The sequence below is a fragment of the Seriola lalandi genome, unplaced genomic scaffold (assembly GCF_002814215.2).
Source record: "Seriola lalandi dorsalis isolate HSWRI2012SDOR001 ecotype SW California unplaced genomic scaffold, Sedor1 jcf7180002054294, whole genome shotgun sequence".
In the NCBI taxonomy this organism is placed as follows: Eukaryota; Metazoa; Chordata; class Actinopteri; order Carangiformes; family Carangidae; genus Seriola; species Seriola lalandi.
This window is the reverse complement of record NW_019524847.1, coordinates 324,354-352,217: the sequence shown is the minus strand read 5'-3', so window position 1 is coordinate 352,217 and position 27,864 is coordinate 324,354. Positions and strand designations below refer to the sequence as shown.

Here is a 27,864-nt window from a genome sequence, read left to right as displayed (position 1 = left end):
AGCTGCTTACTGAGCAGAGAGGAGCTCTAGTCTGTTGTTCAGAAATCTCGCCCCATAGTCTAGACCTTTCCTGGTTGTCTTTAAAAGTGGACTAAATGTTCCAGGCGGTCACTTTGTCCCATCACCTTATTCAGTCAGATGAAACTCCACTTTGCACCTCTGTTTCTAACTAGGAGGCAGTGCTCATCTGTATTTCTGTTTCGTCTTTGGAACACTGTATTCACTATGACTAAACTGATTCTTGTGGGAATGTTTTGATATTTTAGGAAGGCTAGATGTCCTTCTTCCTCAGTCCTGTGTTTCATAATTGTCACATAGGCGTGACATACTGGAAATGTAATATGTTACTGTTTTAATAGCTATTTGACTTATTGTATTTTGTTCTTTTTGTTTTATTTATTTATTTGGTTTTTAGTGACTAGAAGATGCAAATTCTGTTACAGTAATGAGTTACAGTAATGCATCTCGCTTTCCAGTGCAATAGATGAGGTGTGTTCTAGCAGAAAGCTGGGGGGCGCTCTAACTTCACTCTATGGATTTGAAGTGTGTGTGTGTGTGTGTGTGTGTGTGTGTGTGTGTGTGTGTGTGTGTGTGTGTGTGTGTGTGTGTTCCAGCTTGTCTCCTTGTCCAGACACCTTAGCGTCAGGGCAATAGTGTTCGAGCTCTGAAACGAGGGCCAGACAGACAGAAGTGGGATGAATGAATTGGGTAGCGGGGGTGATGGGAGAGAGAGAGAGGGAGAGAGAGAGAGGGAGGATGTTGCTTCAGAATAAGGGGATGATGTGCCTGCAAAACAGTGACAAGCAAATCAGCTTTAAAACAGGGCCTCCCCTACACACACACAGACACGCAGGCATAATGGGTTGTGGGTTGTTTTGTCGACTTAAGTAAGACACGGTCTACTTCACCAGACGGGGTGTTGAGTTGGTGCAGACAGGGTCATCTTATTATTGCTGTATGTCTGTCATTTCAGTCCAGTAGGTTTCTGTGATATCGTGTTTTAAGCTGTTGAAGTCAACAGTAAACATATTCATCATTCCCTGCATCAAAAACATTCCACACAACTGGATGTGCATTGTCGAGACATGGAATGGGAGTGACGCGTATCCCCCAAATGTTCCTGTGTACTGTTCAGTGTGTGTGTGTGTGTGTTGTGTGTATGTGTGTGTAGGTGTCTGTGTTTGTACAGGGATCTATTTCTGATGCAGGGGTAATGAATGGCACCTGTTTAGTGTCCTTAGTTGGCCATCATTTTTGAAGTGCAGTAAATCTTGTATTTCATCACCCACGGCTACAGTTGAAAGCATGTCTCAGAGCTCACTGCCAAATCCGCATTTTGTTTGTTTTACATGCAATTAAAGTTTTAAGAAACCAGTCAATCATGCCTGTAGTGACAAGCATCGTGCCTCCGGTATCATCTCGCCTGCACCCTCAGGGAAGAAAATGTGCTGTCATGAGAGGCGAATGGTGGCAGTGGTGGTGGTTACAGAGCTGGTGGAGGCGGCGTTCTCAAACAGGAGGACTTGAGTAACCAAACATCTCAGTCTGAAATATGTGTTATGTTATGAAGCAGAATAAACGGTGGTGGGTGGTTTGGTGAAGTGTGGCGGGGGACCCAGGCCTGAAGCTGTCTGTGGTTGGTGCGGTAACAGCTAAGCATGGGAAGGGTCCAGTGAGCAGCCTTGTGTGTCTAGCATGTCTCTCTCACCCCTTAACGAGAATGGCATGCAGTGTGCCCCACACACCCCCTTCCCTCACTGTACTGAACCACACTGTGTCCCACCGTGCACCCCCCATCTAGCTTCAAAGCGGCAAATAACAACAACAACTGAAGGGGGGAGAAGATGAATGAGGATGAATGAATGTGCCCCTTCCACCCCTCCTTTGCCCGCACACCCCCTCCACCTCCCCTGCTCCCCTCTATCCTTCCTTGTATCCCTGACTGACTGCCTTCCTGCATGCCCTTCTCTGCTCCCGCCCTCCGCTTACCCCTGATTTTGCAGGCCTGTGTTATGACTGTGGCCGGTGTGTATTACACACATATCTGTTAGCGCCGCTCCTCTGTCGGGACGCCCATATAAAGGACTGTCATTTCCAAAGGTCAGGCGTGAGCCCTGCACACAAGTGTTGTCCCGACACTTGGTCTGGAAAAATAAAAACGGCTTGCTTGCCCGTCCGTGTCCTGTGTCTGTCTACGGTGGCTGTGACTCCCAGAGACCAGTGTCTCGGATGTCCTTTCCCTTTTCTCCTCCCTCCTCCTCTTTCCTTTGCTAGCTCCACTGTTGTCGGGAAATCAAGATACCCAGCCTGTGTACATTGGCAGCCAAGGAGGAAGTCATGGCTTGCTTTTTGGTGTGCCTAAGTATTGGAAATGCTTGGAGCTAAATGTGATACCACAGTTTTTAATAGGCATTATTACACTCATTAGCACCATTGCTGCGCTGAGTGCAAACAGTTCAAGCATATCAGTTGGTGTGTATTCTACCTTTCAAGAGGAAGTGTGCTGCACCACAGGCAAGGACATGACCCACTGCGTTGGTTTTTTATTGTTAGTGGACATAGTTTGTGTGTCTGAGGCTTATGCTAAACAAAGTGTACTTGTGAATTAGCATTTCCACATCTACATCCTGGCCATCCACAGTCATAGTTTCCATATTAATGCCCCTCTTTTTTTTTTTTTTTGCCAAAGTGCAAAAAGTGGGAAAGACGTGAGCCCAGGTCAGGTGATGATGATTTATGCTCACTGAACACCCTGCAATTTATGTGAATGCCTTATGTGCTTGCCTGTTGGAGTTTTCCATAGGCAGAATTGATGCTGATTAGAGAGGTCAATCATTGATTTATCACTGATAAACCATGTTCTCAATATTTCCATACATTTGTTTTCCTCAAAGTACCTTTGCAGGTCAACATTTTTTCCATACCTTTGACATGCCACACACACAGGAGCGCTGAAGGAAGCAGAAAGAATACACAAACTATTTCATATTATTTTGTATGGCTGCACCATCAATTCATATGGAAAATTCATATCTTATTTACCCCTGTTAATAAATTTCTCTATGATTCAGCCTGACATAATTGGTATTTTTGGAATCAAATTTGTAATAAATCACCTGCTGAAGTGTCCATAGAGTGAAGTGTGAGCTCTTTCTTACTGTATTTCTGCGTAATGTTGTTGTATCGAACCTCATCTACCAAAGAAGCTGTGTGTAAGTGTAGAATTCGCTATTTTTGTGATGTTGATATGATGTCCCTCACTTGTAAGTCGCTTTGGATTAAAATGTCTGCCAATTGAGTAAATGTAATGTAAATGTACTGTATGGATAATGTTAGCCAAACATCTGGGTAAACACAGTACAATATAATGATGTTAATGATCCTGAAAGACTGCTAACTTTTTCTGGGCAAGGCAATGGCCTGATTATGCAGTTGTAATGAGTTTTCCAGCAACAGCATAGGTTGATGCTGCACACCTGTTTAGATGTTTTAGCACTGTGAAGAAACAGTGCTGGTGTTCTATTACTATTAGCATTTAGGTATGTTCCTTAGCAGAAAATTAAAATGCACCTACACGCAGCATATCATTCTTGCCAATTAGGCAGAGAATATCAAAATACCCAGAAGGAACATTTGTAGGCCATACGCTGCATGTATCCTTTGACGACACTAATGTTTAGTTGTTATTTCACAACTGAAGCAAGGAGAAAACCTGTCCAAGGAAACTGGAAGCTTTTTGGGGTGCCTCAATTTGGAACATGCTGTCATGCCACTGCCCATTTTCCTGTCCTGTGGTGTCTTGACGGTAGCCAGAGAGTACGAGAGTGAAACATGAACTAGTCTGCTCCAGTGGTAGCGGCTCCCTCTAACCCACATTTATTACCTCTAAAAATACAAAGTGGTTTTCTAAAAAGAGCCTGGCTCCTGTTCTGTCCAACTACGTCAGGTGAGTTTGCAACACCATGGCTTATGACTCACTGACAAAACACTTTTCCTCTGAATGTTTCAACTCCAGTTGAACCCCCAGTTTGTAGTGGCTGAACCCTGTGTCTTGATCGTTTTCCATATATGTACAGTCCACATATTTATGAATATGTGATGTGTTAACATTATGCAAATCAGCTGACTGTCAGTTAAGGTCAGCAGGCTCCATGGAGGTGTTTGTCAAGCTGCAGACTTTGTTTGAAGGAAAAAACTGGAGAAAAAGGAACTGCGATAATCATTCTTTTCTTACCATCAGTGTCTCTAAATATGGGCCCTCCATCATTTCCACAAGGCTAAATGCTGTTAAGTTCAGCATCTGTAGAGTTATGGAGCTGCCCGGACCTATTCTTACACAACCACCGGTAAACCAGCAGTAGTGTCTTCAGCTTCTGTTCTTGTGTGCTTGAGTTTTGGTCCGCTGCCAGGAGGCCCAGTTATGTCACGCATTAAATTTCTTGACATCTTTTTCAAATTGGAGGCTGGGGGGCTGTTTTTTCCTTCTTTCTGTCATGCATCTTTTAAGGAGACATTTAATCTGAAAAAATGCAGCCTGGCTATGTCTTTAGTGATATTTATATTCAGCAGCATTTCTCATTTACATAAAGCCTAGCTAATCAGCTTTCACAACAACAGTGAGGTAATGTCTCGCCAGGTCTTTCAGTGAAGCACAATTAAAACATGTCCAATCCTATAAGAGGCAACCAATCGATAAAGTCTAGGAATGGCAGACTTTTTATGGGGAGTGTTTTGGCAAGGAGGTCCAAGGTTTTATTTGTTTTTTTAATGCACAGTTGGCCTCATGGCCTAATGGTAGCCTTAATAAACAAGGAAGTAAAGATGATAAGTCTCCATAGGCACATGTTTCTCTGTGTGACAGTACATGTGAGAATAACTCACTTACTTCCACGTTGGTTGAGCTTACTGTAAATCACTCAACAAAATTTGGGGAACTGTTGACTGTACGTTCAATTCAATTTCCAGTTTTAATCTCAGCTGTTCGTCTGGATGCCTTGGAGATTTATGGAGGTAGTCATCATAGGACAGTCTTATTTGAGCTCTAAGTCTCAGTGACGCAGCACACTGACTCTCAGATCATTGAGTGTGTGGTTTACAGGGGAGGGGCAGGTAAGCAAAGGCCTTTGGACATATTTATTTTTCTCCTGTGAGCCTTTTGACCAAACTCTCCTCGTCAATCTTGTGCTGTCTAAGAGGGCCAGAGGTGGAAGCTCCCATCTTTCTTTCTCACAGGGGCCACTGTGGACATGGGGACACCAGGGTCAGGCCCTGGATGCTCTTCTGGTAAGCGTTGTGAAATCTTCACTGTACGTGGAGGGAGAGGTGGTGGGAGTTTTTATGACTGTCTGCTCCCACAATTCCAAGAAGGCAGCAGCCTTCTTTGTTTCCTTCTTAGTCATAGACACCTGATCTTGTAATAATTTTATAAGGGGGTGAATAAATAATAATCATCCAAATCATAGCAACATCAATGCTACTCCAGTTCTTCCACCCTTCCTCATCTCAACCCCAACTGACAGCTTGGAGGATTGACAGCTGAAGGGCAGATTTCACCTTCTACAGAATTCTTTACATGTTGCTTCAGGGAATGTAGGTGGGGGGTAGAGAGGCGAAGGGAGCAAGAAAGAGAATAAAATGACCTCATCAAACCAAGTTTTTACATGTGTTCCCCCATCTGACACGCGTGTGTTTCTGATCTTACCGTTTTTCTGGAAGAGGAGAATGTTTCCTGTTTGAGCAGACTGTCGGGTTCACCAAGGAGTCGGGGGGGTCGGGTTGCTCAGCCAACGTCTGGTTCTGTTGAAGCAGATTCCCCACATCTCCATCAAACAGCAGCTCTGTTTTGGCACGGCTCTGAAAACTGACCCTGGTGGTCACTTATGTCTGGGGGTCTGCGGAAGAATTGAGGCTGAAACACTGTTTGCTGCTCTCTGGTTCCCCTCCAATTTGAAAGAAGCAATGGTTGGGTCTCGTAACAGTCACTGCCAGTCTGAGCAGAATGCGTGTTCATTTTGCATCATTAATCTCAAAACAAAATGTGAGCTGCAGATAAAACCTGATTTTCAACAGGAATTCATTTAGTCTTGAACTAAACCTAATTCTTGAACATTTGCCAAAAATTCTTGAATGTTGATAATGAATATTTGTTTATCTTTATATCTGCCTCTCCTCGCTGAGGTATACTTTTTAATGGCATGCCCAAGCACACCTGGAGAATGTGAACACAGATGTGCAGCAGTTCATGTACACTGCGTGTGTTTTCCTTCCTGTCAGAGTCTTTGATTGAACAGAGTAGCAGTGTGTTGAACAGGGTCGTCCCCTGACATGAGCAGTAAGCAATCTTGTGTTGATGTTCTTTCACCTGAAATGTGATATTGTAGATGGGAAAGAGTGTGTGTGTCTGTGTCTGCCCTGCCTTGTCCAGACTGGTTCCTGTCTTGCTAATAAAAGAGATCTCTTTTTAGTTTTGGATACTGATCTCTCCACACAAGTTTAAAGATCTCATTCACGGTTCACACTGCATTTGCCCCTTAATGTCTCACAGCAGGCCCTCAGTCCCAGGCCGTGATTCATGGAGTGACAGGTCTGCCTCTGGCCGCCATAAGGGCCCAATCAGACAGGGTCCACACACACACACACACACACACACACAGACACTGCAGACAAAAACATGTTGCACCAGTGCTTAGATGCATGCACCTAACGCGATTTCCTTTCACATCTTTTTTTCATGTAGACTTTTACTCTTTATGACATGATTACATCAGATCATACAAAACATCTTGTGGTTTTATTCTTTGTCATTTTTTTCTCTCTCTGGTGGATCATGGTTAAATATTTTGTTCCTCTGGAAGTGTTTCATAGACCAGGCCTGTTTTTGACATGTGGTGGGTTTAATGCTTCATCATATGAAGACAGCTGTAATGTCCATGAGAATCTTCCTGCAGCATTGGAAAGACACAACACAATTCCAAGAGTATTCATCTTAAGGATAGCAGAAGTTGTTGTGATTCCACATGCAGAATTTTAATCTCTAACCTATCTTCCCTTTTGCATTTGATTTGTTTTCCAATGCATTCATTATGTTTGTTTTGTTGTAGTGTTTCCGGGCACTGTGCTGTAAAGGACCCCCACCACCAAGACCGGAGTATGATGTGGTGTGCATTGGCCTGACAGGTGCTGGAAAGACCAGCCTGCTCTCACGCCTCTGTAGTGAGGGCAGCGACGGCATCGTTCCTACAACAGGTACATGCACATAACATATGGATCAGCAAAGAGGGCATTTTTTCAGAGTAAAAATATGTGTCCTTAGATAGGCGCACATTCCCTCCACAGATATACACAAGTCTCTTCCCTCACATTTGTCCTTGCAAGCTTTCCAAGCTTCTGAAATGCTTTCATGTTTCAAGAACAAGTTGTCCTCCGGATTAGAATCACAGGAAGTTAATATTATCCAGGTATTACTGCTCGCCAATAGGGGGAAGCATGTCTTCAGTATGTCTTTCAAAGTCCCAGCACTCATGCCAGAAACACTCTGCTGTATCTCACTAGCCAATACTCACCTTCTTTCTTGTAGTCAAGTAGGAGGCTGGTGTTAAGTATGTCCAGAGAAAGAGGCTTTAGGGTTAGTACATCATTCTCCTGGTAGTCAACGCTGTGCTTTCCATACGCAATGCAATCCCTCAAGGACACCGACATTCTTCTCTCCTCCCCTGGCTTTGTCAGCAGTCAGCTTTGAGCTGTTACAGAAATCCCATTTTAGGTTTAGTCATTGTGCACTTTCACCAGTAGAAGCTAAATATAAAATAATTCCCAAATGTGCTGTCTGCAACTGCTAGTGTGTATGTGTCTGTGTCAGGCAGTGGTTCAAGGTAGTGAGCACCTGTCTGTGCATGCCACTGAGTAGGCCTTAATAGATAAAATGTGTTGATTACTTATCTTAGCAGAGATTTTGGTGGACTTCTCTGAAATAAGATTTAGCTGTCAGCACCATCTGCGTCTGCCAACATATACAGAGGGAAGATCATGAAGAACAATGAGGGGGAAGTCTCCTGTGGCCCCCTCCCCACTTCTTGCTTCATGATTTTGCACTGTTGTAATGTGCTTAAAACCCACATTTAACAGTTAATTCAGATGTTAAGAAAATTATAATCAGTTGTGTCCCCCATCTCTCCTGATGTTTTTGAATGTTACCAGGAAAGGAATTCCCAAGACAATTTCACATAATTTGGGCTACATAAAATCTTTTACTTGAGTGGGTTTCTTTACCATTTTCCACTGTATGCAACCACAGAAAAAAGCCACATAATACATGGTAGCACTTTAGTCATTAGCTCAGTCCTCGTTTAACTCCAAAATAGAACAAAACACTTTTCTGTTTAGCTTTTCTTGTTTTTCTGTTTTGCTAACCCGGACCACACAAAGTGTTATTTAATTTTTTACAAAACAAGTATGTTGAAAATCATCTTTGTGTTCACCAGCTGGTAGTTTGCAGAAGGTACACCAAATATCCTGGGAAGACTAAAATGAAAAAGTGCATTTTTTAAGTCGGATATTTTTTAGTCATTTACTCTCTAAAAAGCAACTCGGCCAACATTCCTAAAAGTTGACTCTCTCTCCTAACATGTGCCGTCCACACATATACACACACACTCAATTTCTTCATTACACTACGATGATGGGTTTTCATTTTTCTCCTCTCAGGTTTCAGCATCAAAGCAGTGCCATTTCCAAATGCCATCTTGAATGTAAAAGAACTTGGAGGTAAGAAATGCATGTCCAGTGAAGCGTAGTACAGCTGTCATTTAATTTGAAAAATTTACTTTTTTTTCTGTCAAATTGTTAATCTGTGAGTGAATCTGTCTAAGGTGAAATAAAGTGGCCAAACAATAACATTTTCTTGTTGGTCACCCCAGATGTTAACTGGTTAATATGCTGCAGCCCTAACCAACACCGACACCAACTAAATATGCAATGGAGTATTTATTTGAAAACAATTCCAGTTAAAAAAATATTGAACAGCGCTTTCTTTGCAGCTGAACCTATTAGGATTTAACTAGCACTACCTATTTAGATAAACTGACAAACAATTGTGAATTCGCTTCCACCAAATTGTCACAGTATCTTGTGTGATTGGGGTGTTTTGATCCTCTTTTAATAAAGCAGCTGTTTGGCTAAAAATCACAAATTTAAACTATACAAATGTTCACATTTGCACTGTCAAAAACATCTCTAATGTTGTTCCCTTCACATAATAAAACTTGTACTGATATCATCTCATCTCTTAACATTAACTGTGTATGCTAAGGATGCAAAAGCATGTTTGTTTTTACCTCCTATTGGAAGTGGCTGTACAGTCTGCTCGCTGTTATTCCTGGAAATGTACAGCTCTCGAGGAAGCCGTTTAATAAGCACAGATGACGGATCTTGAAGTGGACATACGTAAACAGACCAGATGCAATCCCTGCAGTTTTTAAAGGGAGCCTGAAGAGAGGGATAGATGAGTGTTATCTGTTCTCCTACATGCAACTTGGTGACACAAGAAAATGTATTGTTTTGTTGAGAGTCAACATAATTTATGTTGTTTTCTACGCACTATGGGCACATGACAGGTGCAGTGCATATTTTGAAGGCTCACCCAACCTAGCCTCCTGAAAAGATGAAAACACACACACACACGCACACACACACACGCACGCACATGCTCTCTCTCTATCTCTCTCTCCCTCTAACACACACACAAAGAGGCACCAGGGGACCACCAACGAGGGTGCTACCAAATTTGGACAGAGCGCATTAGGGGGTTTTCAAAAGAGGTTTTTCTGGATTGGGTCAAAGCCAGTCCGATGGGACATTATTGTGGTTGGAAAAACACCGGTCCCACGGATGACACATTTGATTTAGAGAAGTTAGTGTAGGCTGCCACCACAGCAAAGGATGATGAAATCTGTTCTCTTTTTCTCTTTTCCCCCCTGCCTGGACCCTTACTACCCTGCTCCCTTTCTTGTAAATACACAGAGCACAAGAATTTGAGCGATTTATGGTGCCATACGTTATGGATGGGTTGAACAGGGTGAAAACAAGCACATGATGTTTTGACGCCTCTAGTGACTACTTTTTATGTGGAGTGCAGTATCGAATTTAGGTTTCTGTCTGAGTTGAACTGTTGACATGTAGCCCTTTTTGTTTGGCTGAGTGAAGGCGTACTCTTCTTGTTCTAAATGTAAATGACGTAAATGTAGAGTCAGGAGAGTTGGTGCGCTTGCATAATGTTCCACTGGTCAGTTTTTATAACGAGCGTTTTCTGACTAAAGTGGCCCCTTTCCGCACGGTTTGTACCTTACTCAACACTTCCCATTTCTGTCAGTAGTCTTTTTTCTCCCATTTCCCTATGGCTTTAAAACAAGCAAACATGGCTGGTTTAGTTTTATGTTATTTTGCACTGCATCAATGATGCAGAAAAATGATACAAGATGTGACGCACAGACATCAGTATTCCTGACCCCAAAAAAACTTGTTTTACACAATACCTTTGTGGCTTGTACTCTTCACTCAGCCTTGACTAAGGCAAGGGAAGAACCGTGTTTAGTGTGAAGAAGTGAAGCACTTCCCTTGTATTTCCTTCCTCTCCCATCGGAAAGCCCATTGAATGTCAATGAGGTATTCTCCCTTTACAGTATGAAATGTAAAGCAAGTCTTATGCAGGTGACCTGAAGTGCTGGAGGTTGGAAAGAACATTTAAGGCACAAAGAAGTGATCCTTACATGGCACTTGGAGGTGGCTTGGGAGCCAGTTCTCTCTGTCATTAAAATTTTGCAGGCTATGAACCCATGTAAGTGCAGTTGACTCACAGCTGTAACTTGTATTGTTGCTAAGCGGGGTAATGCATTTTTAACTCTCCCTGCCTTTAGTGCACTGGGCCAGATTGTTGTAAGTGCAAGCTGCCCTTTAAACCATAGGCACAAAGCAGCTTATGTGCAGGCAACCCTGATGTATGATGTCTGTAATGATTCAGACTGGGCTATACGTGTGTCTCAATGATGCATTTGTCATTGACGTCCCTGCCATCTTGTTTTCATTTGTTCTCTTTCTCATCTTCAGCTCTGGTTTCTGTCTCTGTTTTCTTCCTTCTTCTCTGTTTCCCATACCTTCTTCCTTCCATTGTTTCTAGATTTAGCTTTTAGTTTTAGTGTCTTTGTCTATATTTTTCCTCTCTTTCAGCCTTCACACCCTCTCTCAAGCCTTCTTTGCTTATTGATTTGAACACATTGTCTGGCCTTGATAAAGGGGCACTGCCTCACAGTCGCTATCAGACAGGACCTGCCTGTCTTGTCAATTTGTGTGTTTACATGCATGTAAATAACCTGATTATTGTAAGCAAGAAACCCAGTTCTCTTTAATAGGAATAAAGGGTTAAGAAAAACCTGGTTGACACAGCTAGATTTCTTCTGGAGAAACCCTATTCTTGGTCATGTATATGGATAACAGATTTTCTAACTAGGTTTTTTCACATGTGCATGTGAATGACAACAATTTGAAACAGGATAAGTATTACTGTGACAGCTGTGACATAATTAAATCCAAAGTCTGACTGACGCTTAAACTGAAATAAATATGTGCAAATAATTTGGTACCACAGCTGAACAGCAGACTATTTGTAAGATTCAAGCACATGTGCACACTAAAAGACAAACTGTGTGGTCTCACTACAGACCGGGTTTTCTCTCAGATAAAAAAATATCATTATGCCAGCCTTGGTTTAGAGATAAGGTAAAAGGTAGTGTTCAATAGTAGAAAGTGTTAGGAGGAAATCATCTTGTGCCATACAAGTGTCACCTGCATGACACTTTGTATTACTTTCCCTCAAGTAAATTTACTCAGGAATTAAATCAATACCCAGAGAGAGCGATGCATTTTTATTCTATGATGCCCAGCATGAAGAGGTTGATACTTTTGCAGCAACACTGTAGCTAAACTGCAAAATTGTAAAATGAAAGCTCTTTGTACTCATTCGAATCAAGAGTAATAAAGGCTTTTCATACTGTCGACATTGAGAATTTTACATCTGGTGATCTTTAGTCCGGCAAGCATTTTTTACCCAGCTGGTGCCAGGTATGGGGATTAGGTGGGAAGGGCACCTCCGGGGACACAGGGAGGAATCTATTAAGTGTGTGTATGTGTGTATGTGTGTGTGAATGTGTGTGTGTATATGTCTCGACAGTGACATGACGTCAAGTCTAGACGGGCCATTTCACAGTGTGCATTCATGCCACGCAATGACAGCTGATGAAGAAGTGGTCCTAATAATCACCACTCGTTGCTGTTCCTTAGTGTTGTGGCTGTGATTAAGAGTTCACGCTTTTGATTTGAAGTGGAATTGTAAATATTTGCATATGCAGTGTTCTTGTTTAAACAGTATTTGTCACTAGGATTTCCAATTCTTTTTTATATTCCACGATCCTGCAAATTAGACAGTTTATAATAAAAGATATTTCTCCAATGCTCCAATTCAAAGGATTATATGCCTTTTTCATGTAGGTGAGCATATGAACATATACATGTGGACATGAACTGAATGTAATAAATTTGTGTAAATTTGAACTTGTCACTGCAGTTCTTGGAACCTGTATAGAGTTCATCTTATCATCCATTATCGGTCTATCATGTGCACATGAGGGATGATGAACAGGATGCAAGAACATCACAGAACCTTTACCAGTTGTCTATGACCACCAACAGGCAAAGGAAGTATATGATCACATCTCAGAACAAAACCACGACATTGTAGTCATTGCAGACACCATGTGGTTCTTATTTCTATCAAACAGGACCACAGTGTGTGTTACTTTGCCCAGCAGGGAAGCTTTTCCTTTGCACAGGAGAAGACCTGACCAAAAGCAAAATTATTTGTAAATTGTCATTTGGGTTTAAAGCAAATGCTGGCAGTTGCAGATGTTGTTCTGTTTTTGGAGCAACTGATCTTTTTGAGGCCTCATTCAAGGATATTGCCCTATTTGATGTTAGGTTTTCTGTTGAACCACCGACTATATGGCAGTCTATGGCGGGTTGGCTGAAGTCTAATATAAATAGCAAAGGTTACACCCAAATTATTTAAATACAGTAGCACAACATATTTATCTCAAATATTTAGAGGTGCTGCATTTCTGTAAACCAATTATGTGCATAAATGAGAGGGACTGACGTGTGTCTCGGGCTAGGCCTCACACAGGAACTGTTTACTTAAAAACAGACACTGCTGAGACTGCAGGTGGATGGGTATATCAACAGCTGAAGTGTTTTCCACCTCACTCCAGCCCCAACCCCAGCTCATTCCTCAATGACATAAGCAAACTTTATTACTAGAGGCCTCCCTCACTAGTCCCAACGCTCCCTCCCATCACTGTATTGTAGCTGTTTTGTTCAGGGAAAAAACACTGTCTGCTTTTCGTTAGGGTGACTTCAAAGAGGGTTGCTTTCAGTGTTTCAACTTTCAAGAGTGAGAAAAGACCTGATTAGCAACATATTTGTGTTTTGTTCAAGGTAAAAGTTGGCAAAAGTGTCAACGATAGGAGGCAGACATGTATAAGAAAGTGGCGTTCAGGCTGACTGTTAAACTGAAACCATTCGTGTATCAATGCCCAACAACAGACAGAACAAGCCTCAACAGTAGCCCACGTTAGTCCAAAAAGAAATATAGGGTAATAGCTTTTCAACTATGTTGATTTATTTTTGAAATATGGACCATCACAAGCTGTTTAAATTTGCAGAGTAATTCAGAAACATCAGCCATCAAACACAACTGAAAGTGAATCTGAACAAGCACAAGACTATCTGCTTTTAATTTTTGCTGTATAATTGTTTACTTATGTTTTACTGGCATTTGACTCTAAGTTTGGTTTAGTAACTCATAGCCACACTTTGGTGAAAAAATAAGTAACCTGATCTCAAGAAAGTTTTTGCCACTTGTGTTTGTGTAACCAGCAGATGTCTGCTTTTCCAGCACTCATCTCTTCCTGCGCAATTAGCATCACCACTTCTTCAGAATTGTAAAATGTACTGTTCTCCATGTTTTCACAAGATTTTCACAACATGTTATCAGCTTAACTTTTTGTCTCAAATAGTGTCTCTGAAAACCTGCAATTCCTTAACAGAATCAAATTTTGCCTAAATAGATGTAATCAAATAGACCACAACAAGAGAGTGTTGTGTTTTAGTCTTTCCAAATTCAAAAAGTATATTGTTTTTCTTATTATGAAGTAAATAAGGTACAAAATGTACTACTGTGCTTGCTTCTAAATGGTAGTATTTCATCATTTTATCATAAACATAAAACTCCTAGGGCAGCAGCTAATGATTGTTTTCATTATCGACCAGTCTATTGACTGGTTTCTTGATTAATTAACTAATTTGCCAAGCAACAGTCCAAAAAATGACAGCATGAAAGAAAAACACCAAATCCCCACAAGTATTGTTTATCATTTTTGATTGAAAAATAACTTTAATTAATTAATTAATTTGATCTCTTTGATCTTTTCTACAGCTTCAAGCTTTACTTGACATAATTCAAAAGCACAAAATGCCAACAACTTAACCGAAAAAGAATCATAAGAAATGTTGCATGCGCAGGTAGAGTTGGCTGCATCAGTGATGAGTGGTACCCTGGTAAGGGTTTGACATAACAGCAGCTTGTAGCAGTTGGCTGTGCATATACAAAGAAAGCACATAAATAACACATCTACATACGATAGAATCATCAAGATTCATATCTCCCTGACCTCAAACCATGCATAAATGTTCATATATTGAATACAATACATTGAATAAGTAATTGCACTGCTTGTTTCAGCCTCATTTGCGACAGAAATTTGAAAAAGTCTGACTTGGTTGAGTGAGAGGAGGAGGGAAGGGTGGGCTGGTCAGGGTGTTTTCCTCAGATCAGATTTCTATCAGTTTGATCCCAGAGAGTTATTATGACATCACGGACTAGTATCACATATTTTTTTTCATTGTGTCAGAAATATCGAAATCACAGCATGGATTAATATGTTTTCTTAAACAGACATACAGGCATACAGACATTCTGGGAGGTATGAGTTGTAACTTAAGTTAGAAGTAGACAAGAGAAGGTTAGGGAGCATAGATACAATAAAGATATGTATATATGTAATGAGTTAATTCATATTTCTCCATTTATTTGTTTACATACTTTCCCAAACTTAGTTCAGTTAGGTAATTCATTATGTTATACGGTGAAAGAATGAGGCTGTAGTCTTTCAAGTGATGAGTCAGTACGGGACAGGGTCAGTAAAAAACAGGGCTTTATGTGCCGTTCTGTTCACCTTTGGTTAATTACATTTGAGTGGATTCTATAGTAAGTATTAAACATGATTTTTTTTTATAGTTACAAGCTATATAGAGGATTTATACACAAAAAAGTAGAAAGGAAGAGAGAAAAACAAGCAAAGGAATGAGGTCTTGCTCATTGTGCACTTTTTTTTTGAATAATTATGATATGTAGTAGAGTTGCCAGCATCCTGAAGAATCATGACATCATGTTTGGAAATCCTCCTGTTAGACCAATAGATGGCAGAAGTTGCCAACGAGATCCAATGAGACGTGATGGACATTCCACCATTTCCAGGCAAAGATGAGAGAAACTTCCTCGTCAATCTCTCAAGTGCCACTTTGTCTGATAGCTTTTCACTCCAGCGAGAGGTGTGAGTAGAAAGAGTGGGGGAGGAAACAAGGAAGGGAGGGGAGAACATGAGGGGAGGAGGTAAATGTCACTGAGAGCACTTCGTGATGTTTAAACATTTGCCAGCCTCACAGTTCGTCACTTCTTGGCAGTTACCTTACTATGAGCAACAATAACAAAACAACAGTTCACAAGATTGCAAAGGAAGTAACCTCACCAGAAGGAGGAGGATAATTTTAACCAGAGAAATTTCATCCTCTAAAAATGTGTAGAATAAACATTTAGAACAATTTAATGGTAAACATGTTATGGAAAGGAAAGCATGCAATTGAGTTTAAACAAAATGTAATCAAAGTGTAAGAACAAGAGACAAGTTTTTTTATAGTAGAAAATTATAAATCTGAAATTACAACAGCCTATACTGTGGCATATTTGGAACAGGAAAGGGACTTTTGGTGGCAAAATACAGATGTACTGCAAGAATTGCAATAAACAGTTTGCATTGTATGGCATGAGTTGTAACCTTGCCTTACTTGAACATCTTGATAAAGAAATATCAAATTTTTGCACAGTTTTTTAACCCTAACCCTAAGATATTGTAATGTTTTTTTTAATTCCATAGAGAGGATGAGCTATATTACTGCCTCTATACTGAAAGTAACATCCCATCTCAAATTTGGAGTATGAAACTCACCTCCTCTTGGCTTGAAAGTTTGTAGTTTCCTCATTAAGAGAGATCAGCGACCATGGTTACAATGGATGGATTTTGATTGTCACAGCATGTCCCAATGCTACAGGAGCATGAGTAACACGGAGGATATGACTAGCATATCAAGGATTGTGGTGTTGAGTGAGTATGTCAGCATCAATGAATAGAGGGTGACAGCAGCAGCTGTCGTTGGGAAGTCATTCCTGACTTAAAAAAAACACTGATTTCTTTTATTTATTTTTTGCATGCACTGAATAGCAGTGTAATGACCTTTTTTCATACATGCTTTCTGGTTGGCAAGAGGAAAGGTTGTAGGTGCTTGTAAAAATGGAGAGCATTTTCAGTGTCTGAGTTTACAGACAAAACATTAAGCTGAAGTTTGTGTTGCAGCTCCATAAGACTGATTCTGTTTATGACTTTGGGTTTGGGAAATGGTGTTCAAATTGAGATGATTGTTTTTTGAGAGAGGCATGGTTACAAACATTGTACAGGGAATTTATTCTCCTTAAATTGTCAGGAAAAGACCCAGTCAGTGAACTAGCCCTGTTAAGCTCTAGTAATCACATGGTAATATTTTGCTTCAGGTGAAAATGACTGAGGTTATGTTCAAGGCAGTTGTTGGGGCTGGATCAGTGCTGACCAATCCTACAAAGTAGGTGCTCTTACATTGATGGGGGTTTTTCCATGAGAATAATAGAAAAGAGTGTTTTTAAACATTTTCCTAGATTTTTTTTTTTTTTTCCTCTTCAAAATCATTGCCTATGCTGTCATAAAGAGAAAGAATGGGCTGGTAGTGGAAGCAGAGTGTGAGTAAGTCTCTTCCTCAAGTTACTTACACTAACAAATAAACTTGCTTTGAACTAAATCATTGTAAGTGGATGTTCTTACTCCAAATTAGCACACAAAAAAAGGAACCATATGTTGTTCACAATGAACTCAATGTCTGGGTAGCCTTGAAAATAAACCCAGACTCCATTTGAATAATCCAGTCACTGTATGTATTTACTTCAAGGACTTTGGAAATCTCTCCTGTGTCTTGACAATGACTTGAAGAGCAGCTGAGAAATAAGGCATGAAAAGATGTGGTTTGAACTTTATACCACAAAAATTTGTGATTTTGGTTTTAGAGAAATACTGTGGATGTTTGACTTTTAAAATTGAATGTAACATGATTATTTTTCCTCAAATTAATCAACATCATTCCACACATTACAGCAGCATTGGCTTGGATTTTTATTGTAACGTCTGTTTACCTGGAAAATTTATTGATGTTCTTGGTTACTGAGGCTGTGATACATAAATTCCAGTATGGTGATTTCAACAAGGTACATGTTATTTAATACAAAAAATAAAATGGTTTTGTACTGTAACAAGTCCTTTACTTGACAATAACGATATTAATCGTGTTTGATGATGCACAGAATTCTTCTACAGGAGCTATTGGCATTTCTGTTGTTAGGTTGTCATATGACAGCAGTAACATCACTTATGACACCTCTAATGGCATCACTTCTGTCTACAGGAGCTGACAACATCAAGAAATATTGGAGTCGTTACTACCAAGGTTCACAGGGTGTAGTCTTTGTATTGGACAGCGCGTCATCAGATGAAGACCTTGAGGCAGCACGAAATGAGCTCCACTCAGCCCTGCAGCACCCACAGCTCTGCACACTGCCTTTCCTCATCCTTGCCAACCACCAGGACAAGCCTGCTGCAAGGACGCCAAACCAGGTGACCGAGCCTGTTTACAGCACTCTTGTTTGTTTATTCCTTCCCATGCATCACTAACTTCAATTAACTTCAGTTTGATTTTCACAAACAAGCACAGCATCTTCCACATATTTGTAAAACAAACATCTCTGTCTCAATCAGAAAGAGCAGTTTTGCATTTATTAATTGTATAGACACATACTCACCATTAGATAAAATACACATGGATGGCTCTGTTATGGGGCCTGATATGATTGTTAGAGAGTCTAAATGAGTGGTTTCAGGGCTGAGCTCTAACTACTGTGTATCATCATCATTTTTATAAATTTGTCAGTCTCTTAATTTTAGAGCCCGACCTATATTGGATTTTTGGGGCCAATAGTGATATTAGGGAGTAAAAAAATTCCGATATCGATGAAAGCAGGATATTTTACAGTTTAACAATAAACTTTATTGTCCAAAATGACATCAGTGCACTGAAACGGTAAACTTCACTGGGAATTAAATAAAATAATTATAAAAATGAATAATTATAATAATAAAAAAAAAACATGAGAACAAATATGTGTGTGTGTGTGTGTGTGTGTATGTGTATGTATATATATATATATATATATATATATATGTATATGTATATATATATATATATATATATATGTGTGTATATATATATATATATATATATATATATATATACACACTTAACTTGAATGAGAACAATGGATCAAATATACATAAATGCTGCCTATATAACTTGACTTGACCCGAGCATTTCCACTGCATTATTGCTTCTTAATAAAAGTCTTCATATTAGCGCATATCTGAGAATATATGCGCTGATACCGATATATCTGTGATAGGCCAATATTGGCCGATAAAATCAGCTGACCGATAAATCGGTCGGGCTCTACTTAATTTGATAACAGACTGTAACAGACTGCTTTCTAGTGGTGGTGGTGTTGTTTGTGCCCCTGTGAACCTGGGAGCGGTGTTGTTAGAGGCAGCAGACCCAGGTCAGGTCTCCCAAGGCAAATTGGTCCCTGGTGAGGGGCCAAACTAAGAGCGATCAAAAGATCTCAATAAATTGATGTTTTGGGAAAAGAGAAACCTCATCCAATACACGGAAACCGAGGCCTCCTCCTGCAGCCAGGCCTTGAACAAGAGCTTGCTGGCGAGTCCCAGCTGGGCATAGTAAGGCGCTGCCCTAACAGATAACATGGGGCTATGCCATGTGGGTCAACCCCATCTCCTGTTACAAAGTTGCCTTGGGTGAGATGCAACAAATAGTTATAGTGTTGGTGGTGGTAACCCCCCAGCATGTTGCTGAGGGCCCGGACTGTTGCTTGTGCCCCCAGGACAGTAGTTTGGGGTTTCCAGCCTATTTAGTGTCTTTGGATGCGTTCAAGTAAGGGGACAGTAAGTGGACTCCATGTTTTTGTGTGGGGACTTCAAGACTTGTGTGGGTGATAATTGAGAAGCCATGAGGGGGTTGATTGGGCACAATATCCTGTCTAATGTGAACCTGAGGAGAGTTTTGTTATTATACTTCTGTGCTAGTCATGAGCTGTTCATAATGTGCGCCACGTTTAGCATACTGATGTCAACCGATCAACAACTGGTTGTTATTTGGATCAAGTGGTGGCAGAAGCCATTGCTTTTGCAAAATCCACTAAGCCCAAATGTACAGTTGTCTGGCTGAAGCCCCTTTGCACAAAGTCTCCGACTCTCACCTCTGGTAAAATTATTTTAGCATCTCAGTGGAGGATGAGGACACGATATCCTAGTGTGCCATGGTCAAAGCCTACATTGCTGATTTGTCTTCTAGGAGTTGTGACTGGAGGTTTTCGGTGCCTGATTACCTGCTGGAGCGCACCATCACTGAAGTATGTTGTAAAGCTGAAGAAGGAAGGTTTTCAGGCTTGGTTTGCCCTAGGGAATTGTGAATCAGCAGACAAGAATCTGGAGTTCACAAGGACTGCAGCTTCTGTTGTTGCAGAAGCAAAACCTTGAGTGTGGAAGGAGCTTGGGGAGTTCATGAAGACAGACTTTTAGTTGGCCTCTACAAGGTTCGGGCAAACCGTCATAAGACTCAAGGAGGAATAGGAGCTTCCTCTCTGCAGGGGAGGAGGACTGCTTAGCTCAACTGGGGATATTACTGAGCAGTGTGGGAGGAACACATTGAGAAACTCATGCAAAGTTTTAAGACAAAAGGCTCTAAATATTGTTATGTTGTTGGGCTGTCTTGGTTGACAGTGTTGCGACACAATGTTCTTCAGTTACTGTGATATTAAACTGCTTATCCTCCTGTGAAAATCTTAAGCCAAGGTGCTGGAAATGAGGCTTCAGCCAGTTATTGAACAACAGATACAAGAGCATTTACACACTGATTGTGGAACAGTGGACCATTTTTCTACACTTGAATCACAGAAATGAGGTGGAAGAAAATGCATTTCTCTAGCAGGGTGTCTTGGCTGACCTTCAGGAACAAGATTAAGGAGACTGAACTTCCAGAAAGTGCTTGGAGGAACCACTGCTCAGTGAAGTTAGTTTGGGGATCTTAATGGCATGCCCGGACACCTCTTGGTGGAGGTTTTCTGGCACTTCGAGCTCAGAGGAGACCCACCGGGTCAACTCATGCTAGCAGGATGTCATATTCCACCTGACCTGGGACCATATTTCTTGTGATGAACCTGCTCCTGTAAACAAGTTTGTAGAATTGTTCAAATTGATCTTTCAGCATTGCCTGTCCTTCCTTTAAATGCTCAATTCCCAACATGATTTGTTAAATTCTTATTCCAATCAAATGCTCAAGAGCTGAAGTATTATCAACAAACAATTGTACCAGCAGTTAAAAATATGGATATTTCACATAAATATCCGACATAACAATTGGCTATCATCAGTGCGGAGTCTGATTTTTTTATTTTGTTATTTTTCGTTTTTAATGTTGCAGGATTTTCCAATCTCAGCTCACTTTTGGTAATACATTCATCTGTTTCACAGGCTTAGGGAACACACAGGGCATGTGCTTCCAAGATGCTTGCTTTATATCCTTCTTGGTAAATGATCCATGAAACAGCTTTTGGGCTGTGGGACACAGTATTTGCCTGTATGTTTTTCCCCCTTATTTAAAGCATAGATTCTATTGTTACTTGCTTTTTGGCAAGTCAATGTTTGGCATTTAATCTTGAAAACTGAAAATGTGATTTTTTTAATATTTGACTATTACCCTATATTTTTCTAGATTATCTTAGGACACATATCGGTGTCTCACTTAAGAAAAATTGTTATAGATCACAGATGTTTTTGAGTTCATGTTTTATTCCTCTTTGAGTGCCATGTCTCAATTTCTTTGGGTAATTTTAGAGGGCACTGAGTTAAATCCTCACTCTGATCCCATCCATTTTTTTTTTTGACTAAGTTGTCTTAGGGCGGCAGACTCCATATTGTGCTGAGCAGGTTTTGCTCTTCAAATCCTTTCTGTATATTGACAGAATAGGAGGTAATGCACTTCTGACTGAGCATCTTACCGGCACCGAAACAATGCCAAACCCCATAAGCACAAACATTTTGTTCGACTCGTTAAATAACAATTTGCCACTCCACCAACAGTCAGGCTGTAATAGTTAGAAGATAGTAGAAATGTCATGTAGTAGCCATGGAGTAGTAGGTCATGTCACCACCTCCCCTCAGGACAGAATTAATCACTGCTGGTGGAGGCAGGAATAAAATACAGCACAACTAGGGTAGTCCCCCCCACCCCCCTTTGCTAGCCTCTTGGAGTAGGATGTTATGTCTACCATTCCCTGTGCAGTATTCACTCATGTTTCAAAAACCTGGAACCTCACTTTCCTGCTCAATTACAAAATCACCTCCGCAGACATGCACACACAAACATATACACATGCATCATCTGCAGAGGCCTATTTAATTTTTCTGAAGGATAATAAGATGGAAGCCTGGAGAGAGGACCATGTGCATTTCCTAGCCTAAACCACCAGTACTGCTGCTCGTCAGTCATCTGAATTCTGCAGAGGGAAAAGATAGAGAGATAAGTTCTATACCAGATTCTGCTGTGGCCCAAACTGAATGATTTGAGACAAACCTATGATTCCACCTGAATCATTTTAACTTAGTTTAGCTAATTAGTATTGATTGGTGGTACATGAGCACAAGGCGCTTTAGTCATGGAAACCCGCTAATCTTATTGATATTTTAAATGGGAGCTGCTTTCTTTAAGCCCGACAACACTGGTCTCTTTGTTGGCCCTCAAAACGTCACCAATTAATCCAGTCTGTGGACTGCCCACACGTTCCTACTAGTCTTAGCGTGATGTGTCCTCTGCTATATTTGACCCGTCATTGCATCAGTGTCCGGAAGTATTGACTTTTCTTAACTGTTTGCAAACACTGATGACACGTGAGACTGGCTTATGGGGATGGAGGGGTGAGATGGATGTCGCCTAAAGGCCTTTTTTGCACCATGTTAGGAGGGCCACCTCAGTTCACAATTAATGATTTGTGTGAAGTGAGTTGATCAGGTTGGCTGATGTAGCTGATGCTATTACTGATGCGGCTGCTTTCGTACTGTGTCTGCGTCTATTAGCTAAACATAATTGAGCATATGGAATTTTGGTCGCTGTCAGTGATATCCATTTTGTATTTATTTGTCTGAAATATTACACTCTTTCTGTGTCAATCACATGCACTTACATTAAACACACATTAAAAGAAACCCATACATGCAGATTGTGGTAGTTACTCCAACTGTAATAGATCTAATATCAGTTTCTTCTTCATTACAAAAAAGGGTAAAACCCACCCTCATACATCCCATTTAGTCTATTTATGAAGAACAGGGGCTTCCCTGTCTATCTTCAAGAATCTCTCGAAGACTCATCTCTTCCAAGAGCACCTTCTCTTGCACATCACGTGCACCTAACCAGCACTTACTATGCACTTTTGGTGCACGTCTTTACCGGATCTCCCTGCACTTATTGAACAGACGTATTTCTTAGTCCTTACACCAAGGTCTCCTATTGCACTGAAGCTTTAGTGATGTCCCTCACTTGTAAGTCGCTAAAGCGTCTGTTAAATGAGCAAATGTAATGTAATGTAATGAGCTGGTGATTTCTTAAGTCTTAACATAAGGCTTTGAAGTCTGCTGTCAGCGGTGAAAACAGTCTAAGAGTCTAAGACAGTGACAGGATCTCTAGGGTGCTGCACTCATAGCACCGAACTCAGTTGTGGGTTAAAAAGAGATACTCATCTGGCATGGTTTTCTAAGTGTGTGTATATTCTTTGAAATACGTTTGTGTGTTTGGAATTACACAGTCATTATGAGTGTTACCATGCACGTGTATGCATATTATCATCTGACTCATGTCTGTGTCACTGAAGGAGCTTAGTGTTCAGTGACTCATGAGTCATCTTTGCTAAGATAAAACCACATTTTAAGACCAACTCTGAAAGAAATCATTGACTCCACCTCCTCTCATACACTTTGTTTCTTTGCCTCTATTCTGTATCAAGCTCTTGATCAAAGTAATAACCCTTGCTTGTGCTTATCAATAACAGTCTATTTATTCATGTTTCTGCACTGTCACACTCTTTCTTGTCAGTTATACATGCACTTAAATAAAAGATCATATCATATGTCACACTTTCAAAAGTAAGATAGATAAATTGTGGAAATAGTAAGCCCACTCAACCACTGAAGAGTGCAAGAGGGCAAACCCTCTATACATTAACCAAACATTTGCTCAACATCCGTAGGGGTCTCTTCCTGGAGTTTATTTTCAGTTCTCCCTCCCTCACTTTCAGTTCAGTTTAGGGGAGCTTCCACCTCAGGTAAGGCACTTAGCATCTTGGAAACATATACTACTGGTCAAACCTTTTAGAACGCCTCAATTTTTTAAATTTTTTTCTAAAATTCACACAGTGTAATGTTTCATTGTACTAAAATAAGGTGTAGAACAAATGAATAATAAAGAGCCAAATACACTTTTGCTGTTCTTTCTACAATGAAAATTAAATGAATTGAATGAATGAATGTCTGAGATTATTGCCTGACAAATTTTCCGCCAGCTGCTTTGCGCATGTGAGTTAAGAATTAACGTTTTGCTTTTCCCCTGTTTTCCCCGTTTCATGCGACATGGAAAGTAGGCCGCCATTGGTCAGCTTTTTGGCCGTTTTGAGTGCACCATCTGACACTGCATCTTAACATACATGTCAGTGTGAACTCAAAATGGCAAGTACGAGTATCGAAATATGAAATTTGAGAGACATCAACAGTTTCTTCCAACACTGCCTTTGTGTAGACAGATAGGGTGTGTAAGTCATCAACAAAAGTTGGTGCACCTGTAGGAATTGTTTGCATTAACTTTCAAAGCTTTAGATTTTTTTTACCTTGGGCAGCTTTTGTACCATTTAAGATTATTCGCTGGATTTGAAGAGCTGAAATTTCAATATAATATGGGAAAATGTGGGTGTTCTCAAACCTTTGACCATTAGTTTATATTAAGATTGAAATGAATTATATGTCCTGTGAAAAAAAATATTTATACAACATACGGATGCAAATGTAAAACAGGTATCGACCCGAAAAGAACAAACAGCTAACTTATTAAAAGGTATTTATTCATTGAAAGTGGCTTTGTGTGTTTCCATAGAGTGCTGTGATGATGGTATATCTAAATGTATGTGCCCTGGTTGCAGATTGCACCTTGTTAATATTTCAGAGAGTTCTTTTTTTTTTTTTTTTCCAAATCAGAAAGAAAATTTAAATTTCTAAGCTTTTTGTTACTCTACTACACATTAAGGCCCTAACTTGAGTATGGTTTGTGTCCAGGAAGTTTGGGAATATTTATGTCTTCATATTTCTTATTAATAAAGGTTTTCAAAATGCTCTACTGTAGAGCTGAGCCGCTTAATATTAAATGAAAGTTACACTAAAAGTACCAAGGTACATGTCAGAAACAGGTGGCAAACTACTCTTAGCACTGGCCTGGCTGGTCCAGTGTAAGTGCAGTGCATCTCCTCAGCTAAGGATAAAAGCACAACTAAAGATATGCCACTTCCTATTTCTAAAACGTTATCATCCTCAGCAGCAGGGTTGTTGGAAGCACGACAGCAAGGCCTCAGAGTGAACCTTGAAAGTGTCAGGCTATGCGCAGCATGTCTAACTGCATTTCTGAAAACACCTATCACGTGCAGTATCACTCATTTATTGAGGTTATCTAGAGTATGTGTGCTTGCACTATGAATTACCCCTCTGATTGAATTAGTTGCATAGCTGCTTTAGCTGATTTCCTGAAGGGTTAGGATTAGAGTATATTATATGACGTGCATATGAGACATTTTATGCTGAAGATGTTTTCGAGTTCACAGTGTTGTCATATATACAACACAGTTACCATTAAAAATTGAAGACATGCATAAGTGATGTTTTTTATATTTCAAGATACCTGTTTTTAAACCCACGGAAAGTAGGCTGACATAGTTAATGTCATCTATTGCCCTAAACAGTCTTTTTCAGCTAGTCAAAACTCCTCTGAAGAGGCTTTCCTAGCCCCCACATCAATACAGGCTACATCAGTCGTACAGTCTCTTTTCACACGACCCAAATAATCGCAGATGTACATGTATCCTTTAAAGTTCTCATATAAGACACCATATATACCAAGTATGCTATGTGTGTTTTCATTATTTATTAGAATTTCCATTAGCTTCTTCCTAAGTAAGCAACTCCTACAAAGGGTCAGTGCACATTGCTCTGAGATGGTTTGGGCCAACGGAGCTACTTCACTGAAACTTTTGCTCCATACAAGCTTTTGCACTGTTCATTAGATCATCACCAGGCGAGGAGAGAGCAAGTATACAAACACTGTGCATTGTAGACAGGGGGAATTTAAAAAAAAAATGTTGTGTCATAAATTTGAACTGTAATAAATGGTAAATTAAAGTGGCTGCTAATGATTCTAGCAATATTACATTGTGAAGTGGAAGCAATCCTCTCTTAATATTCTGGTCTGCATATTGTGTAGCTATGAAGGCCAATTAATCTGAAAATATATTGTTAAAATGGCTAACTACATTAGAGAAAAACAGGTAATAAAAATAAGATTTGTTTTCCTCAGTAAAGGCTGTAATAATGTTCAAGATTACTGTAATCTGTAAGGCGCTGAAAATAACATTTTCAACTAGAGTCATAACCTTTGATCCGCCATAACAATTTGCTCTGGAAAAGTCAGTCTGGTCACATCCTTAGTGATCCCTTTAAAATGTTTAAACGATTAAAGCATGTCTAAATGTTTATTCAACAGGTCACTCTAAATGAAAACAAGAAGTCATACGTAAGGTTTTGTATATACCATACTTGATGCATGGATATAATGCTGCAGGTCTTGCCTCACTTTTCCCCTTCAATGGTTTGAAGGGGGTTTCATGGGGACTCCAGCGTTGGGAACTGTCTTCATTCTCTTTGTTTTCCCAGAAGTATATCTGGGCACATAAGATGAAATCCCTCCCAACAAAAATTGAATTGCTTAAAGTAAAACAAAGCATCATAAGAGTAGCTTACTTTGTACATGTAAACGAAAGGGCTTAATCCTCTTAACAGTGTGGCTATTGGAGTACATAGTAAAATGGTTAATTTTTATAAGCTGGAAGAGGCACATTATATTAATTTTAACTCTTTGTTTCATAATTTGTTTTGATGTTTTTGTCATCACAAAGGTCTCAAGCCTGCAGTTGCCGATGACATACTTTGAAGTTTTCAACTAATATGACATTTAAATCCTGTATGTAAATATGAAGGGGCACATTCTCTTGAACAATCATTATATAGTGTATAATGTTACAACCATGGATAGAAGCCTGTAGAGGAAGCATTATAATGTGTCTGTCTCTAAAGGTCTGTATGTGATCTAGATTGCAAAATTAGATTAGGCCCACAGATGAATGAAATTATGTATTGATGTGGGGTTTATTGGAACATGTATTGGATTTTGCAAACGTCCCGCTGCAGACCCCTGACTCCTGCGACAGTTTACATTTTAACTCTGCAAACCTCCAAAGACAGCAGCTGCCTTGCAGGTTCTTGCTTCTTGTGAATGTTTGGCAGCACCACCCATGAAACAAGCCCAAATTTAGTTGGTCTGAATTCTATTGGCAGCTCCTCTGGCGATGACACTATACACAAATGACGTCTCCATGTTGGCTTTCTTCTCACAGCAACCACTCTGTTGACAGAACAAGGTGGCTCATTTCCTTAACACACACACATACTTGCAACTGCTAGTGCTGTTTTCTGGGGCAGACCTTGTTTACGGTGTCACGTTAGTGACCAAAGGTGTTTCTGGCACTGTTAGAGCGTGGGGTGAGAGAAGGTGGCGGTGGGGTAATACAGCTCAGCGGGCCTGTTAAGGCCTCACTGGGGCCCTCTGTGCTGGTGCAAGTGTTTTTCAGGATCAGGGTGGGTCTGGAGGAGGTAGAAGGAAACGTGGGACAAAATTCCTTGTTGACATCAATCTCCTGCCGTTGGGGGGCCCAAGGAAGCTGGGGAGGAGTGGAGGGGAGGTCACCCTGTTGATATAACACCTCAACAAAGCAGGTCTGTTTGGATGGCCGGGCCTAATGGACTGCGTCCACGAGGGGCTCTTGTTTTAGAAAATGCTGTCAGTGTTGTGGACAGAGGCAGAAGTCTTTTTGGTTGTATTGGTGCTTGCGTTATCAGGGTAAGAGATAGAAAA

At 40.4% G+C, this 27,864-nt stretch overlaps 1 protein-coding gene across 3 annotated transcripts in view; it reads left to right on the top strand.

Moving 5' to 3' along the window:
- LOC111654917 (ADP-ribosylation factor-like protein 15) overlaps positions 1-27,864 on the top strand; it is a 100,761-nt gene that overhangs the window by 32,461 nt on the left and 40,436 nt on the right. For all 3 annotated transcript variants that reach the window (XM_023406096.2, XM_087173953.1, XM_023406095.2), the window contains exons 2-4: positions 7,101-7,245; positions 8,704-8,763; positions 17,926-18,134. In XM_023406096.2, the coding sequence (XP_023261864.1) occupies positions 7,101-7,245; positions 8,704-8,763; positions 17,926-18,134 (414 nt within the window). The remainder of the gene's footprint in view (positions 1-7,100; positions 7,246-8,703; positions 8,764-17,925; positions 18,135-27,864) is intronic.